A 22407-nucleotide genomic window follows, 5' to 3' on the forward strand; every position below is an offset into this window, starting at 1 on the left:
CTCAAAGATGGCTATTTTATGTCGAAAAATGTTAGCTTTCATATGTATAATTTGCCATGCTACTCAGGACCAAAAATTTACAAGAAATTTTTTGTTGAGAAACGTCAAACATAAAAAAGGAAAACTAACATCTACTATAGGAGAAAAATTTATATAATGTCAGCGATAATATTCAGGATGGAAAATCTCATGCGCACAAAATCTTCAAAATTCATTAAGCTTTTCTTTAAATCATTAATTTTTTTCTTGAAATTATTAAATTTTTTCTTCAACTCATTAATTCCTTTCTTTCTTTTCTTTGTTTTCCATTTATTATTTATTTCAAGCAAAGTTGAATGAAAACCAAAAGTGACTAGATTCAAACCAATTAACAACACAATACAACATCCAGCGGAGACCCATTCTCTTTCAGTTTTCGTGAAAAAAAATTGTTTATAGAGAAAATGGCAATGTACAGCCCAGTGGCCGCGAGCAGAAGCGTTCTAGCGGCTCAGGCGAGTTCGAGGTTGGTGACCCAAATGGTGAAAGGATCACACAAGTTCGAGATAGAGGGTTACTCTCTGACAAAGGGAATGGGCGTTGGAAAATTCATTGCAAGCAAGTACTTTCACTGTGAGAGGGTACAAGTGGGCAATATACTTCTTCCTCGACGGAATAGACCCCCAAGATAACTCCTTCTTTGTTTCCATCTTCGTCACACTCCAGTCTGTAACCACACAAGCTTCATAGCCACTTTGGTCGCTACCTCAACAATGGGCCTTACACTCTCAAAAAAATAGGCAGCATGTGGTTAGTGTTTACGTTTTCTTCTTCTATTTTTCTTTTGGTGCATCAATGTTTTCTTTGTTTAATTGTCTATTTTTCCTTTAAAAAATAGATTACAATGTACTTTTAGTCTTTAAATATCTCAAAATTATGTGTTAGTTTTTATAAAAAGTTATTATATATGTATGCCAAACATTTACCAAACTTGTTAGGTTTTTGAGATAAAAAATAAATTAAGAAAGTGATGTGGTTTTGCTTTTAATCACTTGTCATTGTCGGTCGGGGATTAAAAACACATTTTTTTCAAGACAGTAGGGAAAACACTTTTTTCAGAGAGACTAAATTCGAATTTAGAAATATATTCAAGGAGCATAAAAAAAATTACACTGCAATAATGAGTTTAATGCTTTTAGTTGATGATTTGCTTGTTTTAAGAGACTAATAAGAACCTTGTGATTTTTGTGATATGCTTTGGTTGTCAACCTAAGTTACTAGCTGTTTTATACTTTTTGTGATGTATGTTATGGGGTGATCAATGATGCACTGGTTTTGTCGTGTGTTAGGGGGTTTAGGCAGCCTTACAAATGGAGACACCTCGAGGTGTCAAATTTCCTCAAGGATGACAACTTGAAGTTTAACTTCACTGTTGTTGTTCTTGTTTCGTCCATTGATTCCTCTAAGTTAAACACAATACAAGTTCCTGAATCTGATATGGGGGCACATTTTGGATTGTTGTTAGAGAATGAGGAATTCACTGATGTTACTTTCTCCGTTGGTGGAGAAAGGTTTCATGCACATAAGCTTGTTTTGGCTGCTCGGTCAACTGTGTTTGGAACTGAATTTATCAATAAGATGGAGAAGGATGATCGTGGTGACATAGTTGTTAATATGACATGGAACCTAAGGTTTTCAAGGTAGCACATTCATTAAAAATGCCCTACTGTGTCATATCATATCATTTGCTCGGTTATCTAATGTTTATTGTGTCTTATTGTTGTGCAGGCTTTGCTTCATTTTATTTATAGAGACACTCTTATAGAAGATGAAGGGCTCTTTATGCCGTGTACACCATTCTTGCCTTCACTATCTGAATCATTTCCAGTGAAGTTGTTAGAACCTGCAGAAATGTATGAGTTGCCAAGACTTGAGCTAATGTGTGAATCTGTACTTTGCAAAGACATATCAATAGATTCTGTTGCCTATATTCTAGTTCTGGCTGATCGTTATCATGCTGTTGAATCGAATTTCCATCTGTCTAAACTTTTCTGCTCAAAACCTCCGTGGTAAAGTTTCCTGCTTAACTCTCCCAACCAAGTCTACGATTCAGTTTATAGTCGCCTACTTTTTAGCTTAATTGTAATATATTTTCATCATTTTGGTTTCTTCATTTTTGTTATTGACAGTTGATTCTTGTATCATTTGTTTCATTCTTTTTCTTTTGCAGTTGTGATGCAATCTGATGGTTTTGAGTATCTTAAGCAAAATTGTCCATTGCTGCAATGAGAATTAATAAAGACTGTAGCAGGATGTGAAGATAAATCAGGGTTGGCCTAACAGTGAGGGAGGCCTAAAGCAAATTTTAAGAGATTTTTTTGTTGCATAAGTTAATCAGGATTGGCAGGATGTGATAAAGACTAATAACAAAGATTTTCTTGTTGTAGCTTGGCTTAAAGAATAGACTTTAGTTGCTTTAACATTAGACTGATGGACCCTAAGAGAAACTTAGTAGAAAACAAAAATATGCAGCTGGGTGGGGACAATCTTATGATGCTGACGACACTGGTGATAGGAGTGTAAAGAAACCTGGAGAAATGGAGTCCAGGGAACTTAATGAAGTCAATTAAAGCTTATGAGTCCCCCATGCTGATGATGTTAACCAACAATATGTAATATATTGAGAATTACTTTAAATATGTCGAATGGTGAAGGGAAACTCAATTGATTTCTAGTTTAACATATGCTAATAAAGATATAGGGGATAATCAATCCAAAATGATGAGCACCACATGTATTATGCACTACATAAATACATTTCAAATAAGACCATATTTAGGAATTAAACAAAAGTTTCACATGCAAATCTGAAACTTTCTCTCTTTGTTCTTGAATTGATTTCAATAAAAGTTTTTAATGGTAATGTGATGTAGAAGTTTGGGGCAACGTGTGAAAGAGACCAATGTGTGAAAGAGAATGTTAGGGCTTGAGTATCGAAATCCAACGTCTCAAGAGATCGATATAATGTTCAAAAGGAAAAAAATTACTTGAAGGTATCCTTCTAGAATTAATAGAGATTTAGTGGGAAATTTAGGAATATTATTGTATTTTTTCCTTTTTAATATATATATCATATTTCACTACACTAGAGTCTTTTAAGATGATTTTGAAAGGATTTCAACAATGAGTTTTAGTCATAATTGAAACAATTATTATTAAAAGTCAAAGGCTTTTAACAAAGCTTTAAAACTAGCATGAAACCAGGATTTTCAAAAACCATCTTAAAAAATATATTAGAAAAATCTTTAAAAAAAAAGTTTTCAAAAACAACTATTTGAAAGTCGATTTTTCATAACAATTTTCTCCAAAATCATTATTATATATGTATTTTTGAAGATAATTTTGAGAAAAATCATTGTGGAAAGTAACTTTTAAAAATGATTTTTTGAAAATTCAATTTTTTTAATATTGGTTTTATTTTGAGATTTAGTAGGAAAATTAGGAAATTAATATATTATGTTTTTCCTTTTTAATAAAGATATCATATATATCATTATCATATTTAAAGCATTAATTTATGAATATATTAATTAGTGACATTTGGATTTATCTTTTCTTTTCTTATGAATCTAATTTTAAAAAAATGAATAATGAAGAGTAACTTTTTTTGGTGTACTTGATCCCTCCATATTTTTTAATTCCTAAAATTGCATAAATTTAGCAGTTAAGGTAATTATATATTTATTCTGATTTAAAATTCTGAATAAAATATATTTGAAGGAAAAATAATGATTTAAAGATGTAACTTTTGTTTTTACTTGTCTTTTTTACTTTGATTTGATCTTTATTCTTGACTCTTTTTTCTGCATGCAACAATTGTGTTTTCATCTTGAATATCATCACGGACGTACACATCATATATTTTTTCATCTAAATCAATTTTTTTTTTATTATACTCCCTCTTTCGTCTCAAAATAAGTATCACATTTAAAAAAATATCCTAATTAAAATAAGTATTATATATAATTTTTCAATGTAATATTAATTATTTTTATTCATTAATATTGAAAATAAATGCCACTTTAGTTTTTCAATATAAAATTAATAATATGGTTAGTTTGAAAAATTATCACTCTCTTTTATTTATTTATCATCTTTTATGGTCTATGGAAAATAATTTAAGAAAACACTTAGAGGCAAAGGAAGTACATTTTATTTAATATTAAATCCTCAATAACATTTAATGCATTTAATGTAAAAAAAATCATTTAATTATTTGTTGAATGCATTAAACTTTTTTAGATACAAACAAAATAAATATAGTCAGCAAATAACTAAAAGCATTAAATATTTATGTATAACATTTAATAAAAATATTTAATGCAGTTTATTAAAAGTTTAATAATGAATTTAATGTAAAAATAATATTTAGTAATTAAAATATTTAAAGAAAAAAGTTTAATGCAATCAACAAATAAATCATAGCTTGTTTTATTGGAAGCAAGGTATCCCCACAACCAAAAATTATGGGATTAACCTTCTAGGAGTATGATGAAAGTGAATTTTACATTTTCCAACAAATTTTTTTCCATAAGCACGGTCAGAGAAACAAACTCCTATACAACCATCTACTGTTGGACCTTGTTGGTATAAGTAATCATTATTTTTAATGAAATAATATAATATGTAATCTTTAAAATAAATTGCCTGGTTTTTCGTATTTTAGAATGGCAACAATTAAAATATGTACTATTTCAAGTTTCCCTAAACTCACTATAGTAGTCATAAGAATTTGGATAATTTGCATGAGTTCTTATATTCAGAATTCATTACCATTATTGTAGACTAAAAAAGTAAAAATGATCATCCGACAAAGAAATTTAACATTCGTAAAAGTTTTAATAATTATATTAGTGCTCAAAGTTAATGCATTTAATTAATTGTTGATTGTATTAAACTTTTATTTTCTGTCAAAAATGTTTAATACAGTCAACAAACAATTAAATGAATTATTAATTTTTTTATTTAAATGCATTCAAGGTTTTAATAATTAAATATATTATTAAATTCATTAATTAAACTTAAATTTAAATGTATTAAATATTTTATTGAATATGTTTATATAAAACATTTAATTTTTTTATTAAATTTATCAATAATTTGTAATGTTTTTTCAAAATTATCCTTAAATTTTTTGAAAATGATCATATCTTTCTTTCCACTTATTGGTTGTCACCTAATTGTTAGTCATTTTCTCCTATCTTAATAAGAGAGAGAGAAAAATTTGTCTCATTACTTTTTAGCTATTATTATTTTTGAATAAAAAATCTAATTAATTAAGAGTACTTTAGGAAAAAAATAATTAATGTAACATGCAGAAAAAAAATCTTATAATAAAAAAGGAGGGAAGGAGTGCAAGAAAATAAATTATATGTTGTATAACTGGTTGATGATATTCAAGATGAAAATCCGGTTGTATCATGTACACGAAAGATCCAAGAATAAAGATAAGATCAAAGTTTTTTTTAAAAAAAGCTCAAAACAAAAAAGTCTTCAAGTCATTAAATTTTTCTTTAAATCATTTAATTTTTTTCTACTTTTGTACTTTTTCCTTTATTATATATTTCATGTCAAGAGGCTGAATGAAAGCCACAAGCAGTACTAGATTAGAACAAACAACACAACATGTTTCTGTCTTGCACAAACCCTAGCCTTTTGCCTTGAGTTTTCTAGGAAAAATTCCATTTTCTGAGAAAATTAACCTGGCGGCGGCCAGTAGGAGCGTTCTGGCATCTCAGACTAGTTTGCCATCAATTATGGAGATAGTGAACGGGTCACACAATTTTGAGATAAAGGGCTACTCTCTGACAAAGGGAATGGGCGTTGGGAAATACATCAGAAGTGAGACATTCACCGTAGGAGGGTACCAGTGGGCCATATACTTCTACCCTGACGGAAAATACCCAGAATATAAATTCACTTATGTCTCCATTTTCATCGCACTCCTTTCCAAGGGCACCAATGTCCGCGCTCTATTTGACCTCATGTTGCTCGACCAGAGTGGCCAAGGGAACCACAAGGTTCACTTTAGTCCCTCCCTCCACAATGCTCCTTACACTCTCAAAAGTTGTGGCAGCATGTGGTTAGTGCCAGCATTTCCTATTTTTTTTTCTAGTTCATTTTCCCATTTCAAAAATCAAGTCTAAAACATATATTAAGTTTTTTAATATTTTAAAATTCCGTTTCATTTATCATAAAAAATTATCGTACATATATGCCCAACTTTATAGAATTTTTAAATATTTAAAATATGGCTTAGTTGCATTTCTACTCTATTTTTTTGAATTTTATCCCTAACAAATTAATTTGGTGTATCTTATTTCCCACTTTATTTTGTTCTGAATTTTACCTTGTCATTTATCTGTTAATTGATTTAGGGAGAGATGATATAAATGCACTTTTTATTCCCAATTTTCTATTTTTTTTGACGAATTTTACTTATAACCTTTTTTACTTTTTGGGTGATATTATCTCAAACTTTTTTTTTTGAATTTTACCCCAACTTTTGCAGACACATAAAATTTGCAAGTTTTAAAAAGTTGAAGGTTAAAAGCACCAAACTAATTCATTTGGAACAAAATTTGCTTAAAAGAAAAAATTTGGAAATAAAAAGTGCAATTACACCTAAAAAAATAGTGATATGATTTTACTTTTAATCCCTGTCATGGTTGACGGTTGTCAGGAGCTAAAAGCATGTGTTTTAACACGCTAATGAGAACCTTGGGATTTTTTCGATATATTGGTATGCTAGGGATGCATCCTAAGTTATTAATGGTTTTATTAGTTTTAATTCTGTGGTGCGCATTATGTAGTAACCAATGATGCACAAGTTTTATTGTGTTTGTTAGGGGGTATAAACGATTTTATAGACGGAGAAAACTTGAGGCGTCAACTTTCCTCAAGGATGATTGCTTGAAGATTAACTGCACTGTCGGTGTTCTGGTGTCGTCCATTGATTCTACTAAGTTAAACCCAATCCAAGTTCCTGAGTCTGATTTGGGGGCAGATTTTGCAATCTTATTAGAGAATGAGCAATTTTCTGATGTGACTTTCACGGTCAGTGGAGAAAGGTTTCATGCAAATAAACTTGTTTTGGTTGCTCGGTCAACAGTGTTCCAAACTGAATTTTTCAAAGGGATGGAGAAGGATGACCGTGGTGACATAGTTGTTAATGATATGGAACCCAAGGTTTTCAAGGTAACACATTCCTTAAACATGCCCATTTTCTCTCTATCATTTTGCAGTTATTTTTTGTTCCATTCAGCATATGTACTAAATAATTCAGTTTCAGTGTGCCTTTCATTTGCTTGGTTATCTAATGTTTCTTGTGTCCTATTGTTGCGCAGGCTTTGCTTCATTATATTTATAGGGACACTCTTATAGAAGATGAAGAGCTCTTTATGCTGCATTCGTCATTATTGCCTTCGCTGTCTGAATCATTTCCAGCCAAGTTGTTAGCTGCTGCAGAGAAGTATGAGTTACCAAGACTTAAGCTGATGTGCGAATCTGTACTTTGCAAAGACATATCGATAGATTCTGTTGCCTATATTCTCCCTCTGGCTGATCGTTATCGTGCTACTGAATTGAAGTCCATCTGTCTGAAATTCTCTGCTCAAAACCTTCGTGGTGAATTTTAAATTTCCTGCTTAACTACTCTTATTAGTCTCTCCCATCCAAGTCTACATTTCAGTTCATAGTCACCTACTTTTTAAGCTTGTAATGTATTCTCATCTTTTTTGTGTCTGCATTATTTGTTATTTGACAGTTGATTCTCATTTCATTTTTTTCATTATTTTGTCTATTGCAGCTGTGATGCAATCTGATGGTTTCAAGTATCTTAAGCAAAATTGTCCATGGCTACTAGTAGAACTGCTAAAGACTGTGGGAGGGTGCGAGGAGAAATTTAGTGGAAAAAGAAAATATGCAACTATGAGGGGCCAATCTTCTGGTGGTGATGACACCGGTGCTAGGAGTGTAAACAAAACTGAAGGAAGTCCAAGCTTAAGGGAGGATACCCATTCTGAGAGTGTTCACCAACAATAATATATCGAGGATTACATGCCAAATGGTGAAGTAAACTCAATTGATTTCAAGACAAAATTATACTCAAGATATAGGGGATAGTCAATCCTAAATATTAAATGATGATGAGCATCACATGTATTATGCACTGCAAAAAGGCATTTCAAATAAGACACATATTTAGGAATTAAATAAAAATTTCACATGCAAATTAGAAACTCACCACCAGAATTCTTAAGATTTGCTTTGAAATTTTAGTTACTAATAAGTTTAGTAGTTATTTTAAAGCTAATTAACTATCTATTAGCTACTAATATTATTTTCCTGTTTAAAATTATGTTATTTATTTTAGTAAATAACTTTATACCAAAGGGGCATTTTCAATTGTAAACTTTACAGACGACAATTTCATTCGCACGCTCATGTTCTCTCTCGCATTCTCCGCTTTCTCTTTCTCTCAATTCCGATTCTCGCATTCGCAATTCATCTGTGTTCATGTTCCGTTGACATCTCGACTTTCGCTTTGGTTTCTGTTACACAGCTAGCAAATGAAGTCAAAACTTAGATTGGCAAACAACATCATATCACCAGTCCCGAGAAAGGCCATTCTCGTTTCAGAAGGGACATTGATGTGCCTGCCGCGACAGTTACAGATACGAGATTTTGGGTCATCAACAACACTAAAAATATGCCACACTGAAATGCATTAAATAGCATGTGTGTTGCATCATGGAACAAAAAATTATAGTAAAAGGAAACAGTAAAAGAAGCAGGAATTTTAAGGAATGTATATCTTGAAAACCATAAGTTCCAATTCAGTAATAACTATGTCACCACGATCCCCTAGCTCCTCAATTCCATTGAAAAACTGAGTTGCAAACTGATGGTTTGCTTATTCTAACACACTAATTAATGAGAGACTTCTGGTTCTTGTTATATTATTTGATGTGATGCTCAATTATTAGCTGTTTTATCCCATTTTATGTGCACATGATACAACTGGATTTTCGTCCCGTATATCATCACCAATTTACATGTTACATTTTTTTTCTTCTGTATGTAGATTTTATTTTCCTTTTCTTTTTATATGATGTGTATGTTGGTAATGATATTCGGGAGGAAAACCCAATTGTCTCATGCACACAAAAGTTTCTTCAACACATTATTTTTTTTCTTCAATTCATTGAATTTGTTTTGCAACTCATTAAAAATTTTCTTCTTTTATTCCTTTCCCCTTTATTACTTATTTCAAGAAGTTGAATGAAAGCTAAACTGGGGACTTCATTCTAACCAACAACACAACATTTATCTATCTATCTTGCACAGATACTTGATGTTTCACTTTTTAGAAAAAAGTCCGTTTCCAAATAAAATGGTGATGTACCACCCGACAGCAGCGAGCAGGAGCATTTTGGCAGGACAGGCAAGTTCATGGTCGGTAACAGAAACGGTGAACAAATCGCACAAGTTTGTGATAAAGGGTTACTTTTTGGTGGAAGGGCACCAATGGGCCATATACTTCTACCCGAGTGACAATCTCCTTGGAGATAACACCACTTTTGTCTCTGTCTTTGTCACACATAAAAAATATGTCCCCGGACCAAAGTCAACCGAAAAAAAATCTAACTAATATCGTCCAAAAAATAACATCTATCGACATTGGCTAAAAAAACTCTAGACAACATTAGTAAAAAATAACTCTGACCAAAGTCGTTTGAAACCTAGTTGATGTCAACTGAAAAACATCATCAATTGTCGTCGGCCGAAAATACTCTAGATGGCACCGACCTAAAAATAGCCCTAAAAGTCGGTCGAAAAAACTTAGCTGACATTCTCCAAAAAATAACATCGGCCGAAGTCATTTGAAAAACATCATAGCTGACGTTTGTCAAAAATAACCCAATTGGCATTGGCCAAAAAATAGCTTTGGCAATGTCGGCCAAAAAACTCAAACTGATGTTGACCAAAAAATAATGACGATGACTAGAAAAATCCTAGAAAAATCCTAGCCATTGTTGGTCAAAAATTGCCCACAAATTCTTTTATTATTATGTTGGATCTATTTTGAACATTAAGTATTGAATAGAGAATCCAGTGGATTTTGAAAATTAGTGGGTGGATCATTAACCATCCTTAAAATTAAATGGATAGATTTGAATCCATCAATTTGTTTTATTTCTTTTGTAATGGATGGATTGGAAGGATTTATTGTGGATGGATAGTGTATAAATGGATTTATTTGTGCACCCAAAGTTAGACTCCATCACTTTGCCAAGATGTAGATGCGTTAAGGACATTTAGCCCAAGATTAACAAGCATATCTTTTAAGTGTGACAAACTCCAAAAATTAAAAGGAAACCACATTGACAATATGAAGTCATGACCTAATAAACTACCACTGAGTAAAGGGAATGCAACAACAAGCATAGCTGTAGGTAATCCGAAATCCCTTTATAGTTCTACAAGTAGTCATGTGGGCAAAACTAATATTGAGCAATAAATTATGAAGCTTTTCTGTTTTTTACTTATGTGACTGAAAAAAGGTAATATAAAAATGTTGTATTTAACTGGAGTAAATGCTATGAGTATGAACTATGCGATCTAAGTAAAAATAAATGTAATAGATTTTATCTATGAAAAATTAAATGCAATGTTATTTTCCATCTTCCCTATAATTCTCCTCGCATCCTGTCGTAGTCTTCAGCGGTTCTGGTTATAGCAATTGTCATTTTTCCTGTAGATACTCGAAACTATCAGATTTCATCACAGCTGCAATAAACAAAATTAGAAGTGAAAGAAATGATATGAGAATCATGCAGACAACAAAATCATGAGAATATCTTACAAATAAAGTACAACTTTGCCCAACAGTTTAAGTCTTGGCAAACCATAATTTTCTGCAGCAGCTAACAACGTTGTTGGAAGTGATTCAGACAGCAAAGGTAACAATGACAAACACGGCACAGAGAGCTCTTCAATATCCATAAGAGTGTCTCTATAAATAAAATGAAGCAAAGCCTGCTCAACAATAGGACTCATGAAATTAGATAACCAACCAAATTAATGATTTGATATGCCACAATGGAACTGAATTAATTAGCACGTGCTACCTTGAAAACCTTAGGCTTAATGTCACTAACAACTATCTCCATCCCATTGAAAAACTGAGTCTTGGTCAATATTAACCGAAAAAATCCTAACTAATGTCAACAAAAAAATAACCATGGTCAATGTCTGTCAAAAATATTAGCTGTCGAAGTCGACCAAAAAACCATAATCAATGTCGGCAAACAAAAAAGCCTCAACTCGTGTCGACTGGAAAACCCTAGTTGACACTAACAAAAAAATTTCTCAACCAACACCAACAAAAAAAAAATCTAATCGACATCAGCAAAAAAAAATAGTCATATCAATGTTAGCCAAAAACTATCATCGGCTGACGTCAACCAAGAAATCACCTCAATTGACGTCGGCTAAAAATCCCTAGTCGACCGACACATGGAAAAAAGTCCTAATCAGTATTGGCAAAAAAAACCTAGCCGACTTCAACAAAAAAAAAAGTCTTGGTTGATGTCGGCCAAAAAATCTAGTTGTTGTCGACCAAAAAATAGTATCGGCCGATGTTGACTTAAAAAATCTCAAGTTGATGTCGGCTAAAAAACATCACAACCAACATTGACTAGAAAACCTAGCCAACCTTGACCTAAAAAATTATCCTGACAAGCAGTAGTTGAAAAATAACCCAGGCCGACGTTAACTAATAAAAATTTAGTTGATGTTGGCAAAAAAATCATCAGTCATTGGCCTAAAAATAGTCTCAGTATATATCAGTAAAAAATTAGCCTCGATTGAGGTCATCGAACACAACCTCAATCGACTTTTGTTGGAACTATTATTACTTTAAAAATTATTGTGAATTTTTTTAAAATATACTAGTTTTAAACTAAAAATAATTAAGTTTTAAAATATATTTTTTATGTGAATGGATTGGATGGATATTCATCCATGAAAAAAGTTTAATAGATGGATCCAATGGATTTTTTTTCAAATGGATCGGATCCATTAAATAATTTTTTATGAATCAAAATGGATTTATGTATAATTTTGATCCAATCCATTAGGATACGGATTATGATTGATCTGATCCATCCATTTGCTCAAGTTAAACTCTAACTTGAGCAAGTAACTAGAACATAATGGTGTATCTTAGCCAAAATTAACTTGAACATCAGAGTATTATTGCAGGTATCCCCTTGCATAAGGAGATCGGCTTATCGAGCAAGCATGTGTACAAATGATCGAGGGGGCAGGTAACAAATCCTTAGCACTCCACTTTATACTATAGCACCCTCAAAGTCATACTACTTTCATAGTGATGAAACATGAGAAAAAAATTGATGTCCAAAATTATTAAAATTGAAATGTTTAAATTAAATATAATCATTTACTTAATATAATTTTTAATGAAATTTTAAGCATTTTGTGATATTATTTAAATATTATTTATTTTTATGATATTAATATATTTTCAAGTTTATTATGAAGACTTCTTACTTTGTTTAACTTTTACGACTTTTATATCTACATTTTCTATTGAATAAAAAAATAGAAGATTTACCTGTAATTTTTTTTGTGAGAAACATTTATTATCTAATCATACTTTTTTGTATTACTCGAACCTGAGATTTTACTTAAAAATGCTAGAATGCTCCTACTTGACGCCATCAGGTTGTGCATCGTTATTTTCTCAGAAAATTGAATTTTTCCCAGAAAATTGAAGGCAAAAGGATCTGCACAAGACCTGAAATAAATAATAAAAGAAAAGAAACAAAATTAGAAAAAAAAATTAATGATTTGAAGATTTTCTGTGTTTTGGCTTTGTTTTTTACTCTGATCTTATCTTTCTTCTCGGCTCTTTCGTGTGCATGAGACAACTGGATTTTCATCTTCAATATCATTAAAGAGTTACACAACATATAATTTTTCTTGTACTCCCCTCATCTCTTTTTATAAAAACTCTTTTCAAAAAATTGTTTCTCTTGTTATGAGACCCTTTTTTTTATTGTCTGTTGCATTAATGATTTTTTGTAAAGTACCCTTAATTAATTAAATTTTTCATCCAAAAAATAATAAATTCTAAAATTAATGAGACAAACTATTTTTCTTTCTTATTAGTATTGGAGAATATGACTAAAAATTAGGTGATAACCAATTAAATGGAAAGAGAAAGATGATTATTTTTTTAAAAAAAAGAAAGAGTAATTTTAAAAGAACATTACAAATTATTGACAAATTTAAACTCAATTAACCAATTTGCATGAGTTATTGTATTCAAACTTCATCACCATTATTGTAGTATATATCACCTAAAATTTAAACATTCGTAAACATAAACTAGAATTATAATAATAACCAAAGTTGAATGCATTCAACAAATAATTAAACGCATTAAATATTTTTTAGGTACATTAAATGCATTAAATATGCTATAATTATTTTAATGCATTTCATTTTTTGTTGATTGTATTAAACTTTGGCCTTTGTTATAATTCTTATTTATGTTTATGAATGTTTAAATTTACCGAAATTCCATTTTCGGAGAAAATAACAATGCACAACCTAGCGATGGCGAGTCGGAGCATTCTGGCATCTCGACGAGTTTGCGATCGATGACGAGGACAGTGAGCGGTGGCACAATTTTGATATAAAGGGTTACTCTCTGACAAAGAGAATAGGCGTTGGAAAATACATCGCAAGTGAGACATTCACCGTAGAAGGGTACGAGTGGGCTCTTATGTCTCCATCTTCATCACACTCCTGTCATAGGGCACCGATGTTCGCGCTTTGTTTGAACTCACATTGCTCGACCAAAGTGGGAAAGTGAAGCACAAGGTGCATAGCCACTTTGTTTGAACTCCCTCCCTCGAGAATGGGCCTTACACTCTCAAAAGCTGTGGCAGCATGTGGTTACTGGTTAGTGTCAACATTTCATTTTTGTTCAATAGTTCATTTCTCCCATTTTAAAAAATAAAGACTTAAACATATATTAAGTTTTTTAATATTTTAAAATTTGGTTTCATTTTTACTAAAAATTTATTTTATATATATAGATAGAGAGTTTCGAAATATTTAAAATAAGGCTTGATTATATTTTTTACTCTAACTTTTTACTTCTTACAAATTTTATCCCAACAAATTATTTTGGTACATTTGATTCCCTACTTTTAAAAAATTTGTGAATTTTACCTTCAGTCATGTGTCCCTTAATTGGCTAACAAAGAACTTACATAAATACATTTTTTATCCTTCCAACTTTTTACTTTTGGCGAATTTTACTCATAATTTTTTTTTTTACCTTTGACACAACTTTTGCGGACAATTAACAGACAAATGAGAGAAGGTAAAATTTGTAAGTTTTTAAAAGTTGAAGGTAAAATTTTTTGGAATAAAAATTCGCTAAAAAGAATAAATCGGGTGTAAAAGTACAATTAAATCTAAAAATAACAGTGATATGGTTGTACTTTTAATCCATGCCAATGTTGTCAGGAGCTAAAGCATGTGTTCTAAAAATAACAGTGATATGGTTGTACTTTTAATTGGGGGTAAAAGTACAATTAAACCTTGGGATTTTTTTGATATACTGGTATGCTTAGGATGTCATCCTTAGTTATTAATTGTTTTATTAGTTTTTGTGGTGCGCATTATGTAGTAATCAATGATGCACAACTTTTATTGTGTTTGTTAGGGGGTATAAACGGTTTTACAAACGGAGACAACTTGAGGCGTCAACTTTCCTCAAGGATGATTGCTTGAAGATTAACTGCACTGTTGGTGTTCTGGTGTCGTCCATTGATTCTAATAAGTTAAACACAATACAGGTTCCAGAGTCTGATACTAGGGCACAGTTTGGAATCCTATTAGAGAATGAGGAATTTTTTTATGTTACTTTCTTGGTCGGTGGAGAAAGGTTTCATGCAAATAACCTTGTTTTGGCTGCTCGGTCAACAATGTTCCAAACTGAATTTTTCAATGGGATGGAGAAGGATGACCACGGTAACATAATTGTTAATGACATGGAATCTAAGGTTTTCAAGGTAACACATTCCTTAAACATGTCATGTTTTCTCTATCATTATGCAGTAATTTTATTTACATGCAAGTGGTTTTAAATTGTAGTCCGCAACTGCAATTGCATGTGGCCATAACATAATGATATTTTGAATCATTGTAACCGCATTGCAACAGTTTTTGCAGCCGCATTTCCCTGCAATAGCCCGCAGCATAAAGATTTTTTGACACAGCCCAATCGCAACCACAACCGTAATTTAAAACCAACATATGTGCTAAAAAAAATCAGTTTCAGTGTGCCGTATCATTTGATTAATGTACTCGAATTTGTACTTTGCAAAGACATATCTATAGATTCTGTTGCCTATATTTTGCCTATTGTTGATTGTTATCGTGCTGCTGAATTGAAGTCCATGTGTCAAAAGTTTTCTGTTCAAAACCTCCGCGGTTAGTTTAATTTTCTAGCTTAACTCGCCCATTATGGCAAGTAATATATGTTCCCATCATTTTGGTGTCTGCATCATTTGTTGTTTGAAAAACTCACTTAATTAAGATGCATAAGACTTGATTCTCATATCATTTATTTGATTATTCTGTCTATTGCAGCCGTGATGCAATCTGATGGTTTGAAGTATCTTAGGCAAAATTATCCATTGTTGCAATTTGAACTTGTAAGGACTGTGGTAGGATGCAAGGAGGAATTTAGAGGAAAACGAAAATATGAAACTGTGAGGTCCCAATCTTCTAATGGTGATGACACCAATTATAGGAGTGTAAGACAACAAACCCAGGAAAATGGAGACCAGGGAAGTCAAAGCTTAAAGGTTACTTATTCTGATGGTGTTAAACAACAATAATATATTGAGGATTACTTTAAATATGCTGAATAGTCAAGAAAAAGTCAATTGATTTCAAGACAAAATTCTACGCAAGTTAAAGGGAATAGTCAATCCTAAATCTTAAATGATGGGTTTGTATTTCAACTTTCAAGTATATCAATAGGGAATGCATTAGAATTTTATCTGGCCCATTCAAATATTTTTAAATTTCTTATCTTACTTTCATTTTGTGAAAATAAGAGCTACAACAAGAGTGAATAAATAGATTTTATTTTGTGGAACAAATCTATTCCACACAACATATTATGGTGCAATGAAATTTGAGAAGAATGCTGCAAAATATTTTATGAAATATATGGTTCAAGTTAATGAGGATGAACCACCTACTAAATAGTTCATGGTGAACCACCTTAGAAGACATGTTATAGTAGATCGTTTTGACTTGTTATATGTAATCTCATATTTATTATTTAGTCTGTAATCACTTTTACAGTAGCTAAAGCCTCATCAGAGTAGTATACATTTCATATTTATTATTCCCAATTTACTACAAAACAAACCAAGAACACTCCATACTCGTCCCGAACCACACTCCCCCATAAGAAGCTTTAGATCCTGCCTCACAAACGGAACCAATTATGATTTAATGCCACTTCCCCTTGCTTTGGAAAAAAGTAAAATACCAAGTATTAGTATACTGGTCCTTTCCTCCAATCAACTTCGCACCAAGACTTAATTCATTACATGCCAAAGTGAACCCATTACCAAGTACTGTCATTGTAGCGCCACCAAGTGCAGTACAACATACAACCGAAAATATTACTCCACCGCCCACCAAACTAAAGAGTAATCCAATAGCAACAGCAACACATTTCATAAAAGTGAAGTTATAGTTCAGATTCAAGTTTATACATTTTCCAGAAGGCAAGCAACAATAAGAAAGGTAATTAAAAAGCTACAACTCAAACCAAAGAAAAACCATAATCGACAAAAAGGAAAACAACATAAAAAACCACAAAGCACAATCATCCATTCAACTGATCAAGGTCGTCAAGATCCATAACGATGGCTTCAGTGAGCACCATCTACACTAGTATTTCACTTTTTTTTTATTAACAAATATTAATTGTTAATTTATTAGTTTTTCTTAGTTGGGGGATCAAACCCACGACCTTTCGCCCACTTCCTTCTTTCGTAACTGCCAACCACTACCACAAAAGTGATCTTTACCGACACACATTTACAGGCCATATATAAACTTATTACCGATAATTCACTTTCTAATTTAGGTCATTCATGGCCAATATATTATAGCCACTAAAAACAAATTTATACTCACCATTGTTCTTAATTGGCAATGACTTCTAATTGTTAATTTCAACCCACTATTACTCAGTTCTCTCTCTCGTTAGGTCTGTAATCGACATTTCTCAGTTCTCTCTCTTGTTAGCTCCGTAATCAAAACTTCTCAATTCTCTTGCTTGTTAGCCCTCTCATCATTTCTCTCGTTAGCTCTGTAATCGGAACTTCTCAATTCTCTCTTGTTAGCTTCTCACAAGACCTGAATCAATGGTGTGTACTTTTCTTTGTACACTTTCATTTTTTTATTTTCATTTCCCTCACCAATTCAAATCTCTGAATCTCTTCACCAATTCATTTTTAGACCTAAATCAACTTATTACTGTCTCTTCAGTGGTTCAGACCTGAATCTCACATCTCAGTCACCAAAGCTTTGTTGATCTCAGATCTGAATCTCACATCTCTTTTCACTGGTTATCTCTCTTAGGTCTGAATCAATTTTCACTAAGGTTTGCACATCAAGTTTTTTCTTTTGTGGTTCATTTGAATATAATTTGAATCTAATTTTCGATTTGTGGTTCTGATTTGTTTTTTGATCTAGAAACTAACACATTTCATCTAACTTTTCGTGTTTGTATCTTTGAGTTCAAGAAGATTCGTGTTCATTGTTGTAAGTTACTCTGTTTTTTGCTATTATAATGTGCTTCACTTTTTGCTACTCTGAATTGTTTAGTGATTTTTGCAACTCCTAATATAAGAAATCCTTTCTAGTTAGATCTACAGTATATATATCACGTCAATTGATGAGACATGTTGAAAATATTTGGTTAATCTGGAGATAATTTTACTTCTATGCAAGCATGGAGGAGTTATATATATCAAATTTATGGAGATAACTCTTGAGTTTTCTGTTAAGTCTAATTTAAATAATACATTTTAGCAATACTTTTTGACATGACGCTTTTCATCTCAATATATTATGAAATGTATAACATAACAATGCTCATTTAAGTCTCTTGTGATAAGGACCATAAGATACATTTTGAATTCAAGTCTCGTGTGATAAGGGTCATACACTACTACACATTAGACATTTAGCAACATTATTTTTTCCTAACATTTAGTAAAAATGTTGCTAAAAGGTTTTTTGCAAGATTTAAAGAATGTCACCCAAATATGAATAAATATTAATATGTTTTCGCAACATTTTATTAAATATTATGTATAACTTGTGCCGCTAAAGGTTTTAAAAATATGAGTTATGCACAACATTTAATAAAATGTCGTAAAAATATATTAGTAACATTTATTCATATTTGATAACAAATTTTAATGTTGCTAATGTTACCAAAAGCTTTCAGCAACATTTGTTTTCTAAATGTTAAGCCAAAAAATATTATTATAGATCACATGTATGGCAGTGATAAGGGGTACGTTTAAGTCTTTTGGTGGCTTTAATATTTCCTTTACTGGCAATAAAAATAGCCCCTAAATCTTTTGCCAGCAAATAATGATAGGTCGGTAAAGGTATTAATGGCACATATACCGAAAGCTGGTATATACCCTTTTATATATTGGCCACTGAAACAAAAACTTTTTGCTGGCATTTGTTCTGGCCATTAAGGTAAGTTGGCAATTGCTCTTTTTCACCTATTTGTAAACCTTTAAGTATTGCTCGTAAAAGAAATTAAGATACCTGTCAAAACACGTCAATTCAAACTTTCATTGGCAGATCCTTGTAAGCATGAAACTTAAAATAAGACATGGTATATATTGAAACAAGGTAAAATCTTGAACATCTTCATTCATAGTGCATTGAACTCAATGCTTCAAGATTATCCTAAGCTTATTCTAAAAAAATTAATGGAAAAAAAAAACGGTCCAATTCCTTATCATGGTAAACAAATAATTGTAAACAGTGGTCATATATAAGTGGTACATTTAACCAACCGTATTTCTCCCACTAGTGTCCCGCTTAAGCATGACTATTCCTCTCCATCCTTCTTTCCATTCGCAAAATCAAGTTATTTGAATCGGCAACATCGATTAGATACCTCTACAATCACAAATAATACAATCAACGAGGCAATGCCAATTCTGAACTTGAAAGCAACAGGGAATACGAGGACATGAAAATGCGGATTTCAACAAATGTGTGGAGAGGATTCTTTTAGTTTTTTGAGCAGTGAAGAGAAGGAGAAATAGGTGTCAATATTTCCATGGGAGAAGTACATATGGCAACGGGGGGCATCAAGGGGCAACAGTGTATGTTGAAGAGGAGAGGGAGGCAAGGATGTGAAGGAGGGAAGGTGTAAGAAGCATGCATATTAGAAACTCCAGGATGAAATTGCAATTTATATCAACTTGGTTATGTATCTCTCAACCAGTTGCAAGTTAAAGATCAAAATCATTTATTATAATATATTATGGGTGAGTTTGTTTAAACTTTTTAAAAAAATAATTTTAAAATAAACGTTTTTAAAAAAGTTTTTTAATAAGTAAATGTGATTTGCTTCTTAAAAAAAGTAAATAAAGAAAACTACTTATTTTAAGTAAAAGTAATTTAGAAAAACATATAAGAAAAACATAAATTACTTATTTTATTAAAACAAACACTTTTTTTTATAAAAAATAAACATAAACAAACTCACCCTATTTCTGATGGTATAATACGGTAGTTATTAGTTAATGAGTGCACCACCTATTAGATGGTTCACCCTTACGAAATATAGTAAGAAAATAAATTATATTCATCAATGTCGATAATAATTAAATATAATAGAGTAGTTTTTGGAGGAAAATAATAATAATAATAATCCTAGAAAATAAAATTTCATCATATCATAATTACCAAGAATATGCATATTTGTTTAACACATTTATCAAGATTTAATTACATTAGACGCAAGATATTAAGAAAATTTAGTTGAATGATACCTCAATCATGTCTTAAATTTATGTCATTAACAAAAAAAAACAATTTGAATTAAAAACATATTAATTAAACTAAAGGATTTAAAGTGAATACCATATTATTGTAAAAAAATTCCCAATCATAGTCCTTACGGATCGAATCATCCATATATTATACAAAAAGAAACTCTAATTATTTGATATTTTTTTCTTTGAACGAGATCTCAATTCCAACGATAATTTCATTAGATATCTTACAATTAGAATTGTTCCTTTTTCTTATCCAATTTCTCTACCACCACAAATCCCACTTAATTAGAACCAATGTAGAATGTAGTTCTTTTTTAAAAGTGACACAGTCCGTTTTATGTTCATCGTCCCAACTATATATTGTAAGTCTGTTTCTAATTTTTTTTATACACTGACCTATATACTTGTTGTAAATTTTAGGTTCATATATATATATATATATATATATATATATATATGTCATCACATATATTATAAATTAATCAATAAAATTATAAAACAAAAACTCACAAGGCACACAAAAATTGATCAACACAATGGGAATGATATCAACATTGTGAATCCATTAAGTGGTAGAAATGGGATTAGTGACCATAAAAGATCCAGTACATGAAGGCGCCTGGTCAAAGTGCAGACAGGCATACCACCTTTATGTCACTAACATCATTGATTTCTATCACTTAAACGAGTTCTTAATCTTAATTTCATTACCATCCTCTTTGACAATTAGATAAAAGGCAACTCAGGATGACTAAATGGCATGTAGTGAACATGTAAAACATGATAAGCCATAAAATTGTTTTTAGACTCTTTTTAGAGCTAAAATTGGCTGTTTTTTTAGTGCGTCATTTTTGCAATTTCTTGCATTACAATGTTGTTTTTATGGTTCCTCCTAGCTCTTCTTAAGCTTCTAAAGGATGATCAATTTTCTTCAACAAGCTTATCATAAGTGGAAGAAAGCAAGGCATTATACAACATGCAACAATAAAAGATTATTCAAAAGAAACTTAGTCATTTCTCCTCATCAGTAAATTTCTTTTGTTGCATATTGTTTAGTGTCTTACTCTCTTCCAAATACTTTATAATAAGTTCATTATTTTTCTTAATACAAATTAACGCGACTCAAAAGAAACTAAGCCCACATGTTTCAACATCAAACAAGACAAAAAAAACAAGCAAATTAACCATTGAATCTTACAAACCCCACAGGCAAGACCCAAAAAGAAATCCTAATCCCACATGAATATTTGAGAGAGTATATTCTCTATGTTTGGCACTATCCCACTTACCACAACAAGGGTATGACCAATTACAATAAACACAACATCTGTCATACATTTCCATTTGCAATATACTGCTTTAATCATGCTAACAATAACAAGAAGCCAACCAAGAAACCAAAATCAACATATTAAAAATTCAACAAGAATTTCTCATGAGGTAATCTTGCTAACAGTGGCAGGAAAACAATGAACCAAGCAAATAGATAGAAGGGAAATGTACTGACGTGGTTGTGGTGGCACAATGTTGAAGATGTGGAAATGGGATATGGTACGTCATGGCGGTGGTGCGATCTGGTACAAAGAGGTAGCATTGTTATGATTTTGAGACTAATTGAGAGGTTTCAAGAGAGTGGGAAGTGGTGGCATGAGGTGGTGATGCGATGTTGTGGCACGAGGTGGTGACGCGAAGTGGTGGCAGTGTTAGGGTTTCAAAGGGAGCAATCAACAACAAATGTGAATATGGTAAAACGCGATGTGTGTTTAATGTTTTAGAGGAAAATTCTACATCCGTTATTCATTGAACTGATGGAGAAAACTCATCTAACATCGGTTCAAGAATAAATATTTAACACTCAAATCTAACATCGGTTCCTAAAGAATAAATATTTAAAACTTAAATCTAACATCGGTTCATATGAAACTGATGTAACAGATTTGCATAGGATTACAAAAATGTGACTACGCCACTTTATACATTGATCTTGATCTTTCAACAACTGATGTAGATTCGTGTAGTAGTGTGATTCAAGGTTATAACTTCAAAAAAATTTGGCACTCTCCACAGAGATGTGACGATATGTAATGATGTCCTTGCTTTGAACGTCCAACATCCATGGGAACAACAAGGGTGGTACCTGCAAAAACTCTCTAGCACTCAAGTTAAGAAAGAACATTAGGGTTAAAGAGTCTCAACT

At 31.6% G+C, this 22407-nt stretch overlaps 1 protein-coding gene and 2 pseudogenes across 1 annotated transcript; all 3 read left to right on the forward strand.

The window, feature by feature from the left end:
* The first annotated feature begins 449 nt into the window (after positions 1-449).
* Positions 450-2496, forward strand: LOC114390299 (annotated as a pseudogene).
* A 3150-nt stretch (positions 2497-5646) lies between these two features.
* LOC114390444 (BTB/POZ and MATH domain-containing protein 4-like) lies at positions 5647-8283 on the forward strand. The gene is made up of 4 exons (XM_028351185.1): positions 5647-6121; positions 6888-7236; positions 7386-7665; positions 7847-8283. Exons 1-4 carry the CDS (start codon positions 5796-5798, stop codon positions 8080-8082), a joined length of 1191 nt encoding a protein of 396 aa, XP_028206986.1. The 5' UTR covers positions 5647-5795; the 3' UTR covers positions 8083-8283.
* A 1156-nt stretch (positions 8284-9439) lies between these two features.
* Positions 9440-15986, forward strand: LOC114391075 (annotated as a pseudogene).
* The last annotated feature ends 6421 nt before the right edge of the window (positions 15987-22407 follow it).

The sequence above is a fragment of the Glycine soja genome, chromosome 16 (genome assembly GCF_004193775.1).
Source record: "Glycine soja cultivar W05 chromosome 16, ASM419377v2, whole genome shotgun sequence".
In the NCBI taxonomy this organism is placed as follows: Eukaryota; Viridiplantae; Streptophyta; class Magnoliopsida; order Fabales; family Fabaceae; genus Glycine; species Glycine soja.

Excerpts from the sequence above, each read along its gene's own strand:
- LOC114390444 (XM_028351185.1), top strand. The coding sequence starts at position 5,796 with ATGGAGATAGTGAACGGGTCACACAATTTTGAGATAAAGGGCTACTCT. Across the intron at positions 6,122-6,887 it reads AAAAGTTGTGGCAGCATGTG|GGGGTATAAACGATTTTATA; the intron begins GTTAGTGCCAGC and ends TGTGTTTGTTAG. Across the intron at positions 7,237-7,385 it reads TGGAACCCAAGGTTTTCAAG|GCTTTGCTTCATTATATTTA; the intron begins GTAACACATTCC and ends ATTGTTGCGCAG.